Source organism: Hypanus sabinus, chromosome 7 (assembly GCF_030144855.1).
Source record: "Hypanus sabinus isolate sHypSab1 chromosome 7, sHypSab1.hap1, whole genome shotgun sequence".
Lineage (NCBI taxonomy): Eukaryota > Metazoa > Chordata > Chondrichthyes > Myliobatiformes > Dasyatidae > Hypanus > Hypanus sabinus.
Genome location: NC_082712.1, coordinates 37,573,486 through 37,589,897, shown reverse-complemented (window position 1 = coordinate 37,589,897; position 16,412 = coordinate 37,573,486). Strand labels below are relative to the sequence as shown.

The following is a 16,412-nucleotide window of genomic DNA, read 5'->3' as shown; positions in this document are numbered from 1 at the left end:
AAATGATATTACCAAAACTGTGCAGTTTTGATCACCAGATCACAGGGAGGATGGGCTCAAGAACTCATTACTTATGCTTACTGTCCATTATGCCACTGGCATTTAGGGCAGCAGTGAAGGTCCAGCATCTCTTTCTGACCTTGGCTGCTCAGGTGTAGAAGGATTCTTCATTGCTGTTTCCGTAAGTTTTGTTTTACCAGTCAGGGTTGTTAGCCCTGTGCTGAACCCCCGAACCTGGAGGACAAGAGGACCACTCTTAGTTCAGTCTCTATCCTGTTTGGCATGGGTGACCCTACCAAGTGCCAAAGCATAAAGCTCTAACTCTAGCTAACATAGCTCTCTGTGTCATTGAGCAAGCAAGCCTCCAAACCACGACAAGGTTGTTGTCCTTGTGGAGGTCAGGAACCCATGAACACCCATTGTTCCTCTTCTTTTGCACTTTTTTTTGTATAGTTTAACTTTGCGTGTTTTCACTGTACTGCTGCCACAAAACAACACATTTTGTGATTCTGATTCAGAGGATTTGGAGAGGGTGGAGAAAAGATTCATCAAAATTTTGCCCAGATTAGATTATAGATAAGGAAAGTTCGGACAAACTTTTATGGTTTTCTCTTGAGCATCAGAGATTGCGAGGTGACCTGAAAGAAATAAATAAAATTATGAGGGGCACAGATAGTGGCAATAGTCAAAGTCTTTTCTCCTTGGTGGACATGTTAAATACCAAAGGTCATAGTTTTAAAGTGAGAGAGGGGAACTTTAAGAGACTTGCAAGGCATGTTCTTTATGGACGGAATAATAGGTGCCTGGAAAGCCCTACCAGAGACAGCGGAGAAAGCAGATGCAAACACAGCATTAAACAACCATTTAGATAGGCACATAAATGTGCAGGGAATGGAGGGATATAGATCATGTGCAGACAGATGGGGTTTGTTTACATTGGCAATGTGGTCTGCACAGACATCAAAGGACAAAACATCTCTTCCTGTGTTGTATTATTCTAAGTTCTAATATGAGGACGATTAACTCATTGGTGAATAGTTCATGTATTGAACAGATTAGGCATTGGTCCATTTAAAATCTAGTATTGTGGATTAGGAATGGATTAATTAATCATCTGGTAGTTAAGGAGCTCTTAAAAAAAGGATAATAAGATGGAAATGTATATGAAGATCGCAAGTGACTCAGTCCAATCTGAAACCAGTATTGGAAGTCTAAATGAGCCAATGAAGCATTAGCTAGCTATATTAGATTGGCAACTGCATGGAAAGGTATGAACAACTGTCATAAATTAAATCAATAATACATAATTTGCAATAAATAATATTGTTTTAAGGCACAAAAATCCCAAATTGCCCCATTGCAACTAACTAGAAAATTTAAAGGTAAAGTTGGATCAATGAGAAAGTCTAATAATGTTGTCAAGAAGACAAGCAGCACAGGGTAGGAGGTACAGAAACCTTAGGTCACACACCACTAGGTTTAGGAACAGTTATTATCCACAAACATCTGGCTCCTGAACCAGTGTAGATAACTCCAATTACCACTACACTGAACTGATTCGACAATCTACAGACTCACTTTCAAGGACCCTTTGTGACTTATAATGTTAGTATTTTTTTTAACTTACACAGTTTTCCTTTTTTTGCACATTGGTTGTTTGTCAGTGTTTGTTTTTGTGAAGTGTTTTGGTAAAATTCTGTTCAATTTACTTTTTCCTTGTAAATGGCTGCACAAAAAATAAATCTCATGCTAATAAATAGATAATAAATTTACTTTGAACGTTTGGACTTTGGAAATACAAAACCGCAGATGCTATAAACTGGAGTAACAAACAATCTGCTAAAGGAATTCCGTGGGCTGAGGTGCTGCTTGACCCAGAGTTCCCCCAGCAGATTATTCATGGTTTCTCCAGTAAATGTAAGGTATGAAAGCACTTATGCCATGTTCAGTCACTCCCTCCTCTAATTACTCTTGCAAGCTTCTTATCTAATTACATCAGCAAGCTAACAAAGCACTCTGGGTTCCAGTTAGTCTTATTACAATTTACAAAGGCTTACAATTTAGAAAATAAAAATTAATAAAGACTTCAGAGTTACAGATATACAATATTTCCACATTCTAGAACTTTGCAAAGCAGGACCATGAAATTCGAAAGCGAGGGGATGCTAGAATTCAAGAGTAGTCGAGCATGAAACAAAAATGGGCTTTAAATGCTTCTATTGATGCAGGAAAAGAGGAGAAAAGAAACTGCAAGAGTGAATGCAGTCCTTTAGCAACCGAGATAAGATAAATAATACTGGAAAATAAGAATATAACAGAGAAGGTGAATGGTTTGTGTCTGCTTCATGGAAGAAATCAGAGAAAAGCTTTTAGAAATTGTAGAGAATAACAAATCTAAGTTGAATGAAAACCTGAAAGAAATCAACATTAGTAAAGTGTTGAAGAAATTGATGGGGCAAAAAGCCAACAAATTCCCATCAGCTGATGACATAATCCTACTTTGATGGAGATGGCTGTGGATACAATGGATATCAAAGTAATTTATTATCAAAATCTGTGTATGTTATGATATTCTGTACTACATTGAGATTCACTTTCTTGCAGACATTTAAAGGAAAATAAAGGAATACAACATAATTTACAAAGAACTATATTTGAATAGACGAAGACTGACGAACTATCAATGTGCAAAAGAAGACAAAATGTGTAAAAAAAATTTAAAAGTCGCTGAGAACAGGAGTTGTAAAGAATCTTTGAAAGCCAGTCTGTAGGTCATTCTTGAAAATCCATTAATCCTAGGGTGGGCCCCACAGACTGGAATGTGCCAGATATAATCACAGTATTTAAGGAAGATGGAAACTGAAAATTGGGACTGTAATGCAGTTAATCTGACATCCAAGGTAAGGAAAATACTTGGTGCTATGAATAAAGAAGTGGTAACAGAAAATAAAAATGTCAAAGTTAAGTTCATTGTGCATATGTATATGTAGGTGCACTGAGAACCTTACTTGCTGAAGCGTCACAGGCCAAGCAAAAGAGCATGAAATAGTTTCATACAGGGGTAGATAAATCACTGTGCAATATGTTACTCCTTACTGCACGCCATTACTGCGACATCAATATTTAATGGCGGAAGGGACTGGTACACCAATGGGATGGAATCGGTGCCTATTGATTTATGTTGAAAAATGAACACTGCTCTGAAATGTCGGACCCCAATGATTCCATCAACTGATCATAATCGCTAAAGCAAGTTAAAATTGAAGAACTCTGTGATTGGTTCAGTTGAGTGATGTTTCTTTCCGAAGGGGCAGATGTATTGAGACCTCTGATTAAATAGTGATCAATGTACAACATTTACATTGATCTACCGGGAGTTCTTGGGTCCGAGTCTGAGACAGTATCAGAAATATCCGTAAAATGCTCCTCTCGGCGATTAACAGTTGTTAGTTCTTTTGTTTTACTTTGAGTAAAAGCTGATTGCTCTTCATAACAATTCTCTTTGCTTCAAGTTGAGGAGAAACTGAGGTCAAGGCAGGCGACTTAAGCGTTTCTGACCCGTTGGTAGGTAATGGTTTTGTTCCCAACCCGCCCGCCATCGGTGCACATTGATTGTAATAACGGTGTATGGTTAACTGGAAAAACTTAATTACACTCCCCATACACGCAGACAAGTGACGCGATCCAGGAAGTGTGGGATCGAAGTGCAACAGGGAAAAGTTAACTGTGAGCTGAAGACGTCTGATAAGCTAAAACAGAAAGAAGACAGTGGAACAGAAGAGAGGCGGTTCGCAGACTGGATTTCATTTAAAGCCGGATCCGGATTGTGAAGTGAATTGCGAATCCTCTCATTCGGGATGTCCTGGAAAGTTCAGCTGGTGCTATGGATCGTCCTGGTAACCGTGGTCTCGGCTCTCCAACCCGGTAAGAAGTGGGTCTATAGACAGCGGAGGGGGTGGTGGGGAGGTGGATGTGTGCGTGTTGAGGGTAGATTCTGAATGCTAGCGGTAGACGAGGAGGAAGGCGATAGGGCAAATAGGGCGAGCGAGTTGGGGACATCTTGGAGTTCGTGATATAAAGCATAGAACAGATCACTTCTGCTCCCAGTAGACCCGCACGGAATTCACTTATCTCGTTGATCTGTAATTTTAAGTCTCGAGGAACATTCGGTGCTGTAACCCTGTAAACCATTGATTTTGTTTTGTTTTTTGTCCATGGGGCGGGGGGGGGGGGGACCTTGTAATGGTTCATTGTTAAGTGCAACTGGCTAAAGCCAAAAATTAGAGTGAGCAAATTCAACGGGAAGTCAGTCATCCCATTAATCATGGCGCATATTTCCATATTACTGCGTTAATTTCAGGACATGTCCTGACTGTTCTGTTCGAGTTCAGAGAGTTTGAAACAAAGTAACCACCAAACGAAGAGGGCGGGGTTGAGTGCCAGCCTCACGCAGATCAAGGATGCCGAGCCAAAGTTGGTGCTGGCGTGAAAAGTGCGAAAGAGGAACCAAGGTTTATCAATGGGGAATCACACTTCTGGTCAAGAAAGATCCTTTGACTTCTCATCAAACCAAAGCGAACATAAGTAGAGCACCATAACCAAATGGAGTTTGCTAATGTAACGTTACTTTAGATTGTTATCATTCTGCAGATCCAAACGGATAGCTCCTGAACTGAGGTGTCAATATTTGAATTGGTCTAATGCCTATCACCCTCCACTTAAAGTTTCATTGTGAACCAGAGCAGTTCTTCATTCGCTAGTGAGTCTGATACCAAATGTCCCACACGTCCTTCTATTACCCTCCAACCCAAATGGATTCCATTTTGATTGCCTGGTGTCATATTTATGTTTGACAAAATAATTTGAGAAGAAAAACGGCTAAAATTTTAAAAGTTGAAAGCATTTTAGTCTCCTGCGTTAACATGCCAACTGTCACGTTCTGTGAATACAGGAGGGAGCAAAGGGGCTTGTTTTGCCCTTGTTCTGTTCTGTTGTTACTGTTGCTGATTGTGTTGTTTTGCTGAACATTGGAGGCTTGCTACGTTGATGTGGTAACATGTGGCAATGCTTGGGGACTGCCCCCAGCATACCCTAAGGTTGTGTTGGTTGTTGATGCAAAAGGTGCTGTTCACGTTATGTTTTGATGAATCTGAATCTGGTTTGACGTTATATCCAAAAGCTGCATCTCAACAATGCCATGAGCCGTCAACAGAGGTTGTCTACACAGATCAGGAATCATGAAAAAAAAAACCATTCTGACAATTAAATATTTTTGTCAGAATTGGCACTTCAGCTAAGATGACAGGAAGTAAAAAAAAAAGTGAACACTGATTCACCTTTATCCTGATTAGAGGGGTAAATCACAGTTCACTTCATAAGCAAGCCGCTCCTTACAAATCATGCATAGGCACAGATGTTTATTCAGAAATTACTCATCATGTGTAGGTTATTTGCTAATATGGTATGTTGTGGTTGGCTAGTGATAAAAGTTGTTATAGTGATAGGCATTAAGTACTTTAGAAAGTTTTAAGTGGTGAAAGGGATCACGGGCATAAGGATTAGACAGGAAAGGGGAGCTGAAGTCATGATATTGAATAATGGAGCTGGCTCAAGAGTCCTTGTGCTCCACTCCTGCTCCTATTTCCATTATTTCTCAATTACTCTGTATTAGTTAAGCTTTTTTTAATGAAGTATTAGAACTTCTGCATTTTACATTGACAGTTCAGGGTTCTAATCTCATCCCATAAATATCCCCACAACATTTGAGCCAAAACTCTTGTGCAGTCTTTTCAAACCATCTATCATCTCAAGCTGAGATAGAGGATGCCAGGGAACCATTTCAAAGAACTATAGAGTTTTTAATGGCAAGCACTAACAAGGTGACCACTAGGTTAATATTCTGGGTCTTCTGCTGCAGTGGCCCATCCACTTCAACATTCGATGTGTCCCGTATTAAGTTGCTCTTGCACACACCACTGTTGAAACTTCCAATTATTTGAGTTACTGACACCTTCTTCTCAACTTGAACCAGTCTGGCTGATCTCTTCTGATTAACAAAACGTTTTCACTCACAGATCATCTGCTCACTGTTTTTTTTCCATTTCTCACACCATTCTTTGTAAACTTTAGAGACTCTTTTGCGTAAAAATCCTGGGAGATCAGCTGTTACTGAGGTAGTCAAACCACCCTATCTGGCATCAACAATCATTCCACAGTCAAAGTCACTTAGATCACTTATTTCTTCCCCATTGTGATGCTTGGTCTGATGAACAGCTGTACATCTTGAGGATGCCTGCATGCTTTTATGCACTGAATTGCTGTCACATGATTGACTGATCAGGTATTTGTATTAACCAACAGGTGTACAGGTGTACCTAATAAAGTAGCCACCGAGTGTACTTTCGGATATTGAGGGAAATGCGGGATAAATGCAATTGTGCAGGAAGTAACACTGATGTAAAAGATCAGCCACCATTTTCGCAGAGCAGTTACAAAGGCTGAATGGCCACCTTCTGCTTCTAGTTATGAATTTACTCTCCAATCAAAATGCACCCTACCTTTCATAAAAGCCTATTATGTTTTCATTGTTATAACATCTTTTAAATCCATATTTAGTGTTCACACATGCAGTGATGTTGAATGGTTGGTTAAGCTGCTAGAGCCACTGAGCTTGATTCTGAATCTATCTATGGCCATCTGAGTACAATGATCCCTATGTAGCTGTTCTTTAATTTTTTTTAATTTTCATAACTGTAACTGTTCTTACTGTGGCACTTGTATTTTAGTGACTATTTATGTTTGTAAATTTCAAACTCTTCCTTCTATATCACCTTTAATATATTTTTGACATAACATTTTCCAACCCCTACTAATGTCCTCCTCAACCCCTTCATTAACCTGTTTCATCTTAAGGTACAAAGGCACTGTACAAAAGCAGTCTCCAATACCATCTACGCTTTCATCCTCTCCCCACTCCCCAGCTCATCTGCTTTCAATACTCGCTCTTTGTTTGGCTATCTAAAACAGTCCATGTGCCAAGCTTTCCCTGATAATGCTCCACAGTGCTTAGCCTGAGCAATGGTTCTGCTTCGAGCAGCATGCAGAGCTCACCAATTTCGTCAGCTTTACCTCCAACTCCACCTGGCCCATAAATTCACTTTGTTCATTTCAGACACCCATCTCTCCTTTCTCAATCTCTCTGTCTCTAACTGCTGACCAACGTCTTTTATAAACCTACTGATTCTCACGGCTATCTTGATTATACCTCTTCCCCCCACCCCCATCTCCTGTAAAAATACTATTCCCTTTTCTCAGTTCCTTCATCTCGAGCACATCTGTTCCCAGGATGCAGCTTTCCATTTACTTCAAAGAACAGGGTTTTCCTTCCTCCACCATTGATGCTGCCCTCACCTGAATCTCCTCCATTTCCCAGACATTTGTACTCACCTTATCTTCCTACCACCTTTACAGGGTTAGAGTTGCTCTTGTTCTCACCTACCACCCCATGAGTCTTTGCGTTCAACACATCATTCTCTGCAACTTCTGCCATCTCCAAAGGGATCCTTTACCAAAAATATCTTTACCATCCCCATCCTCCACTATCCACAGGGTTCGTTCCCTCTGTGATTCCCTCGTCCATTCAGCACTCCCCACTAATCTCCCTCCCGACACTTATCCCTGCAAGTGGCCAAAGTGCTACACATGCCCATTTACCTCCTCGCTCACCTCCATTCAGGGCCCCAAATAGTCCTTCTAGGAGTGGCAACAGTTATTCCTAATGACAGCAATGAGAGCTTGGCCTGAACGGTGGGGGGAGGGGGGCAGGGGTCCATGATGATGGATGCTGCTTTCCTGTGACAGTGCTGCGTGTAGACATACTCAATGGTGGGGAGAGTTTTACCTGTGATGGACAGGGCTGTAGCCAGTACTTTTTGTCAGCTTTTCCATTGCAGGGCATGGGTGTTCCCATGCCAGGCCATGATACAGCCAGTCAATAATATTTATAAGGCCAGTGATGTTGTGGGGGTGGAACTGGACTCTCTGACGGTGGTGTCTGAAAAGAGGATGCTGTCCAAGTTGCATGCCATCTTGGACAATGACTCCCATCCACTCCATTATGTACTGGTTAGGCACAGGAGTACGTTCAGCCAGAGACTCATTCCACCAAGATGCAACACTGAGCGTCACAGGAAGTCATTCCTGCCTGTGGTCATCAAACTTTACAGCTCCCCCCTCGGAGGGTCAGACACCCTGTGCTGATAGGCTGGTCCTGGACTTAGTTCCACTTGGCATGATTAACTTATTATTTAATTATTTATTGTTTTATATGGCTATATTTCTACGATATTCTTGGTTGGTGTGACTGTAACGAAACCCAGTTTCCCTCGGGATCAATAAAGTCTGTCTGTCTGTCTATAGAAGTTTGTCAAAGTTTTAAATGCGTGCCAAATCTTCGCAAACTTCTAAGAAAATAGAGGACCCCTGACAAATCTTCTCTAATGAAAACAGCAAGAAATTTAAAGTCGCTGACCCTCTCTGCAGAAAACATTTTCTTCTAATCTCTAATATACATGTTGATAATCTTGATCTTTTTTCATCACTGACATCACAAGCAAATTCTTTCCCTATTTGACTTTAAAGACTTTTATAATTTCTAAAAATTCTATTTAACTTTTATAAATGTAGTATTGTTTGTATTTAATATATATCTAGCCAGTTTCTCACTTACTTCAATTATTAACTAATAAATATATTTTCTCATTCTAAATCAGGGGCTCCCAACCTTTTCTTATGCCATGAACCAATACCATTAAGCAAGGGGCCCATGGATCCCAGATTGGGAGTCCCTGTTTTGGATAAATATGCTGTTTTCTCATAAAATAATAATTGATGGGAAAATACGGGAATCGGTATAAAAGTCTATTCTTGATTCACACTCCAAGCTACACAATGTTCCAGGTTACTTTAAACTATCACTGGTGAAATGAAAGAAATGTGTCAGAAAATTTATATGTGGGTTTTTTCCAGAATTAGCAACGCAGCAACCAAATCATCTGTTTTGGTTTATTGGTTGTGTTCTTAATATTGGCCCATACACTCAATGGCCACTTTCTTAGGCATACCTGTACACCCGCTCTTTGGACAGATGACCTCATCCTGTTCCCAACACTGATCTGCACCCCAGGGTTCAGTTTTGTCTAAATTTAGCTCGATTGCTTTGTATTTGGGTAGGGATCTTTATGTCCGATTGTAAGGTGCACTATGGTAAACGACTGGAAGATCACGTGGAAAATAAGCCCTCCCCAGCACGGATTGTACATACCTAATGGGAATATCTAATATCTGATGGTTTCTGATGAAAATGTTTCAGGCATATTATCTATCCATGATAAATGTACCTTGTTGTTTCTGCAAGATTACCCAAGGGTGCATGTAGTTAAACTGCAGCGTGTTTTCAAATACGTATTCACTTTTAATAGTTTTGCTTTCTATTTTGCTTCTTTATCCTGTGTGCATACACCCATTTTCTTGTGCAGGAATTTAAATATAATTGATATTCTTGTTCTCCAGACTCTGCACTCAGTGGCCACTTTATTAGGCACCCTTGTACACCTGCGAAAAACAAAAAAAGACATTTAGCATGTGGCAGTTCTGTGGGCAAAAATGGCTTGTTAATGAGAGAGCTCAGAGGAGAATGGCCAGACTGGTTCAAACTGACAGAAAGCCAACTGTGACTTAAATAACCACACTTTACAACAGTGGGTGTGCAGAAGAGCATCTCTGAAAGCACAGCACATCAAACCTTGAAGTGGATGGGCTTTAGCAACCGAAGACCATGAACGTACACAGTGGCCACTTTATTAAGTACAGGAGGTATATTTTTAAGGGATCTATCATGTCTTTCAGGGGGTATATATGGGGTGTGTGTATATTTTTTTGTGTTACTATATATGTTTACTGCTATCTTGTTTGTGCTATGTTTACTTTGTGCTGTGTATGACTGTTAGTACCATGTTTTGTATCTTGGCCCTGGAGTAACACTGTTTCATTTCACTATATTCATGTATCTTTGAATGATAATTGAACTTGAAATTTAGCACTAACTGGGTAGAACTCAGTGGGTCAAGCAGAAACAAGATGGTCATGTTCAAGTCAAAAGGCTGCATGAATACAAAGAGTAGATGGAAGAATGTCACTATATAAAAGTGATAGAGAGACAAAGGCTGGTACATGATCGATTGGGAGTGGTGGTTTGTTATGGTGAGTGAGGACAGATGGACCCAGGAGGGGGATAGAGAAATTTTCCAATGGAGACTCACAGGTGATAGGTGGAAACAGATCAGCCGATGCTTACATGTGTCCAAGGTTCCTCGCTGTCTGCTCATTTAAATTCATATTGAGAGTGAAGACAGCTGAATGCATCAACCAGCCCTTAATTCTCCATTAGGGTCTACTTTAATATATTATTTTGGGATAATCCATAGATTTTATCAGTCTCACACAACTTAAGACAAAGGGTGGAATTGATTTTCTGGCTGCTTAGTGCCTTGTTTAAGAAGGGAAACAGGATGGTAATACTAAAGTGAGGTGCTATACTGTATATTTATTGAGATACAGCAGAGAGCAGTCTTTTGAGCCACACCACCCAACAACCTCTGATTTAACCATAGCCTAGTTACATGACAATTTTCAATGACTAGTTAACCTACCAACAGGTGTATCTTTGGAATGTCGGAGGAAACCCATGTGGTCGTGGGCAGAACATACAAACTCCTTACAGACTGTGGCAGAAATTGAACCCGGGTCGCTGGTACTATAAGGAATTGTGCTGACCAGTACATATTGACACCACAGCTGAAGTTGCTTTGGCCTTTTTTTGCCAAGGAAAGATATACTGTACTTAGCATAATGTATGGAATTCATGAGATAAAATTGCTTTTGTATAAGGAGAAATATGAAACATTTCAAAGAATTATAAGTGACCTAATTGAAATACTGTGAAGCAACAACAATCTGTGATCTGACCATTCTGAAATCCTGATTGTGACAATGGTTCAGCAGCTGGCTCCTTCTGACTTGCCAAGGCCACAGCTCCTGTGCTCATCTCCAACTGGCTCATGCCCTGGTTCCAGTGCTACCTTCCAAATCACTGGGCTCCCTTCTGATTAGCAGAAGCTCTCGGTTCCTGTGCTCTCCTCCAACTTTGGACCCTGGTTTCCACTTTCCCCTCTTATTAACTGGAGGCCTGGTTCCCTTCCTTCCAGTCAACTTACTAGGACCCTGGTTCCTGTGTTTCATTCAGATTGCTAAAGCCAACTTCAAAGTTCAAAGTAAATTTATCATCAAGGTATCCTGAGATTCATTTTGTTGCAGGCATTCAGAGTGGAACAAAGAAATACAATAGAATTAATGAAAAACTACACACAAAGACTGACAAGCAACCATTGTGCAAGAGAAGACAAACTGCAACTGCAGAAATAATAAATAAATAAACAGATAGTACTGAGAATATGAGTTGTAGGGTCCTTGAATGTGAATCCATAAGTTCTGTTCACTGACCAGTTCAGAGTTGAGGTGAGCGAAGTCATCCATGCTGGTTCAGAAGCCTGATGATTGAAGAGTAATAACTGTTCCTGAACCTGGCTATGTGGGACCTAGGGCTCTTGTACCACCTTCCTGATGACAACAGTGAGAAGAGAGCATAGCCTGAATGGTGGGAGACCTTGCTGATGGATGCTGCTTTCTTGTGGCAGTGCTCCTTGTAGATGTGCTCAATAGTGACAAAGGCTTCCTGTGATGGACTGGGTTGTATCCACCACTTTATGTTTGCTTTCCGTTCTCGGGCATTGTCTTTTCCATACCAGGCCATGGTGCAACCAGGCCGGATGGTCTCCGCTGTGCATCTATGGAAGTTTGTTAAAGTTTTAGATGACTTGCCAAATCTGCTCAAACCTCTGAGAAATTAGAGGTGCCGCCATGCCTTTTTGAAATGGCACTTTATTGCTAGTCCCAGGAAAGATCCTCTGAAATTATAATGTAAAGGAATTTAAAGTTACTGACCTTCTCTGATGGAGATTGGCTCATGAACCCCTGATTTCTTCCTCCTGTAGTCAATAATCAGCTCTTTGGTTTTGCTGACATCAAGTGAGAGGTTGTTGTTGTGGAACCATTCAACCAGATTTTCAGTCTCCCATCTGTATGCCAACTGAGCACCACATCTGATTGGACCAACAACAGTGATGACAGCAACAAGTTTAAATGTGTCATTGGTGCTTTAGCCTCACAATCATAGGTATAAAGTGAGTAGAACAGGGGGATAAGCACACAGCCTTGCTCTGCAACCACATTCCCATTTTCTCTTTAAATGACCAGAGTCCTGTTTCCCCCCCCCCCCATTTTCTACAGTTAGCAAGTTTACTGGGGAATGTACTATAATAGAGTAAAACATCAAAAAAAAGTGAATTTAAACATGTTGGGATATTAATAGAACTAACATCTAGCAATCTGGAAAATCCGTTGGTCATATTATTTATTTAAAGATACAACGTGGTACCAGGCCCTTCCAACCCAATGAACCCCCAGCACCCAAATACACCCACGTGACCAATTAACCTGTTACCCATCCATCTTTGGTATGAGGGAGGAAAGCAGAGCTGCAGGAGGAAACCCACACGACTACGGAGGAACATACAAACTCCTTACAGAGAGCAGCGGAATTGAACACGGGTTGCTGGCACAGTAACAGCATTTCATTAACCTCTCTGCTACCATGCACACCACCCACTGAACTTAGAGTTGTACTGCATCATGCATATTCAAAACACATTTATTATCTTAGGGGATTTAACAGGACAGACTGTAGCTGGAACTATTCACATGTAGGACTGAGATAGGGAAGACTGCATGCCTCAGGAGTTATTGATCTCTGCATCTGGGTGAAGAGCTTGAATGCATTGTTCCAGCCCTTAGTCCTTCTGTTCTTTATTGTTATCATTTAGTGGTATATCTATGTCTAAATGTTGTTTTTTTCTACTTGCAGAGAAAAATTCAAGCTCCCAGAGCAATTTCTCCCCCAGAACCTTTTCTGGAACCCAGATTTGCAATTTTGTGAAATGTAACAGCTCACAGCAGAAAATGTCAAGACAAGGATTTAACGGAAATTGCTCCAAGAACTCAAGGAGTTACGAAGCAGTCGAAGTTTCAGAAACAACAAGGCAATATCTGACAAGTGTATGGATGACGTTAGTTATCCCCTTTGTTTACACGTTTGTATTTACTGCAAGCTTGCCTCTTAACTTGCTGGCAATCCTAATATTCCTCTTTAAAATAGGGTTTAGAAATCCAACAGTGATTTACATGACAAACTTGGCTGTGGCCGATTTGTTATTTGTGCTGCTGCTTCCTCCAAAGATTTCCTACCACTTTTTGGGTAATGACTGGGAATTTGGCTCTTTTGTGTGCCGACTGGTTACCGGCAGCTTTTACACATACATGTACTGTTCAGTGCTGCTGATGATGTGCATTAGTATTGACCGATTTCTTGCTGTGGTTTATCCAATCAAATCCTCCACTTGGAGGACCCAGAGACGGGTGGTAGCACTTTGTCTCATCATGTGGCTCCTAGCTATTTGTGGTGCTATGCCATTCTTCTTAGCGGAGCAAGCTGTGTATGTGATAGACCTAAATATTACAACTTGCCATGATGTGTTACCTCTCTCAGTACTGCAAAGATATTCTGTCTACTATGTTCCCTCTTTATGTATTGTATTCTTTGTAATTCCCCTGACTGTAACGGCAGTCTGTTATGCAAGCATTATCTCAACCCTCCATTCACAAAGTATAGTAAACCAGTATGGCAAGAGACACGCTTTCTTTCTAGCTATTATTGTGCTTAGTGTCTTTGTTGTCTGTTTTACACCAACTAATATAATTTTGCTGATACACTATCTTCATTTTTCACAAGGACCAAGTGATTCCCTGTATTTTGTCTACATACTATGTGTGTGCGTAGGCAGTGTGAGCTGCTGCCTTGATCCGTTGATTTATTATTACGCTTCATCAATGTTCCAGAAACAATTGCGTCACATTCTACATTCAGTCAAAGTTGAAAGCTTTCAAGTAAGAGAGCTGATGAATAAAATGGAGACTTCCACTCCTCATCCATGAATCTGCAGCATGTTATTAGGAAAACATGACAAATATATCTGAGAGTTTGATTTTGGTAATCTCATGAACTATAACTGACTTCCAGCACTCAGATGCAGACAACTAAGACCAAATTAAGTTGTATTGTTTTGCATATTTTTTCACTGTGAATGTCTGTGCACAAGTATCACAGTTACATTTGGCCAAGCCATCTTACTTGTACTGTGATTCTCACAGTATCTATGCGTCCTTTAAGCCAATTGGTTTTGCAATAGAGTGGAAGGTTCCAACCATAGCAATTTTATTTACTGATGCCTTAAGTACTTTCCTATATAAAAACTCGGAGAACAGAATGATATGTAACAGTGATGACTGTTTCTCTTATATGAGAACGTCTCACTAACAGAAAGGCACAGAACTGCAGATGCTGGAATCTAGAGCAGAAGTTGAACTGCTGGAGGAACTCATTTGGTCAGACACGATCTGTGGATGGAAATGGACACTGAAGTCTTGGCTCGAGGCCTTTCATGTCGACGATGCTCACGATTGTACTGTTCCTGCTTTTATTTTACAAGGGAACTTAATAAATCACATATTGCCCCATAAATCAGAATCAGGTTTAATATCACCGCCATTTGTTAACTTTCCCGTGACAGTACAATGTAATACATAATTTAGAAAAAACTGTATTACAATAAGTATATTAAATAGTTAAAATAAATAAATAGCACAAGAACAGAAATGAAAAAGTAGTGAGGTAATGTTCATGGGTTCGATGTCCATTCAGAAATCACATGGCAGGAGGGAAGCTGTCACTGAATCATTGAGTGTGTGCCTTCAGGCCTCTGTACCTCCTTCTTGATGGTAACAATCAAAAGAGAGTATGTCCTGTGAATGTCACATTTTTGGGGCACCGCTCCTTGAAAATGACTTGGATAATACGGAAGCTAGTGCCCATGAGAGACATCTTATAACTCACTGCAGTTTACTTGGATTCTGTGCAGTAGCCCCTGAAGGTGTAATGGATTACAACTTGTTGAATGTCCATAATTCATCTGCCATCTGAGATGTCTAACACACGAGAGTCATGTTGACAGTTTTACTAACTGTAAATGCAGCTGATTTTTTTTTACAAAGAGAAGCCCTCTCTTTTATTGGTGTCAGAAGTGGGCAGCTTTTAAGTCAAACTATCTGACTTTGTATTTACCGAATAACAACTGAGAACACCCTTACCCATTGTACAACATATTGTGTATTTTACACAACTCTCAATTTACAATGAAAAACAGAGGAGAGTTTCAGAGTATGCATGAAACAGTTAGTACCAGTAAAAGAGTAAATACAACAATTCTACAAGACGTCCATCGCCTTATGAGAAGAGAAAGTAAACTGTTCAATAGGAATGTGAATGTAAACATATTATTTTAAGATTGAATACCTATTATTGTTATGTGTTCATTATCATTTTAATGTTTTATTAAAGTGTAATAAAATATTGCCAAATATTATACACTGACAAAGTATGGCCATGAAAATGTATATCTTGTGTTACCATGTCTCATGTTTTTAAAAATTTATGTCCAATGTATCATTGCTTTTTGCCAAAAGTGTGCAATTTGTTGCACGAGTTGCATATTTGACCTAGGCAGTGCATGGAATGCAAAACAATCTGCTCAGAATTGGGCCTCCCTCTTCGGAACACCTTTAGGAAAGATCTCAGTTGTTGTATAAAGGCATTTTCACAACGTTAAAAATGAGAGGTAATTATATAAATAATTTCTGAACATCCTTTCAAAGCATTTCAAACAAAATACGCAAGATCTCTCTTCACAAGAATGATGCACTCTAAACCTAATTTAGGCTTAATGAAGGTGTAACATTTCTAACTTACAAATTACTTAGTAACACCTTTGTATCAAAGGAGGATTATTAGATTTTTGTTAGGCCCACCACATGTCTATCAGTCTCTCTCTAGGAATAGATCCCATCCACATTTTTAGACATCTTTCTTACTTATCTCAAGACAGTATTGTGCCAACCTTCTTGTGTCCCTTAACCTTTGTAATGTCATCTCCCTCAGCAAATAAAACTGACCACAGCAAATTTCTTACCTTTAGCTAAAAAGATTGTGAATTATAAATAAGTCCCTGTGATACCCCCTCCAGATTGTCTTCGGCTTCCTAGATTTTTTAAAAATATGGTTCCAGATGATACGGCCTCCACAGAGCCCTGATCTTAGCATCATCAAGACTGATGGGGATTACCTG

General features: G+C 40.1%; 1 protein-coding gene across 1 annotated transcript; it reads left to right on the top strand.

Annotated features, from left to right (window-relative positions):
- The first annotated feature begins 3,776 nt into the window (after nucleotides 1–3,776).
- On the top strand, nucleotides 3,777–16,412 carry LOC132396705 (proteinase-activated receptor 1-like). Its single transcript, XM_059974511.1, has 2 exons — nucleotides 3,777–3,924; nucleotides 13,040–16,412. The coding sequence occupies exons 1-2, from the start codon at nucleotides 3,858–3,860 to the stop codon at nucleotides 14,164–14,166; spliced, it is 1,194 nt and encodes a 397-aa protein (XP_059830494.1). The 5' UTR covers nucleotides 3,777–3,857; the 3' UTR covers nucleotides 14,167–16,412.

Bases quoted from the DNA above. Each gene is read 5' to 3' on its own strand.
- LOC132396705 (XM_059974511.1), top strand. From the start codon at position 3,858: ATGTCCTGGAAAGTTCAGCTGGTGCTATGGATCGTCCTGGTAACCGTG. The intron at 3,925-13,039 runs GTAAGAAGTGGG...TTCTACTTGCAG, and splicing joins GGTCTCGGCTCTCCAACCCG to AGAAAAATTCAAGCTCCCAG.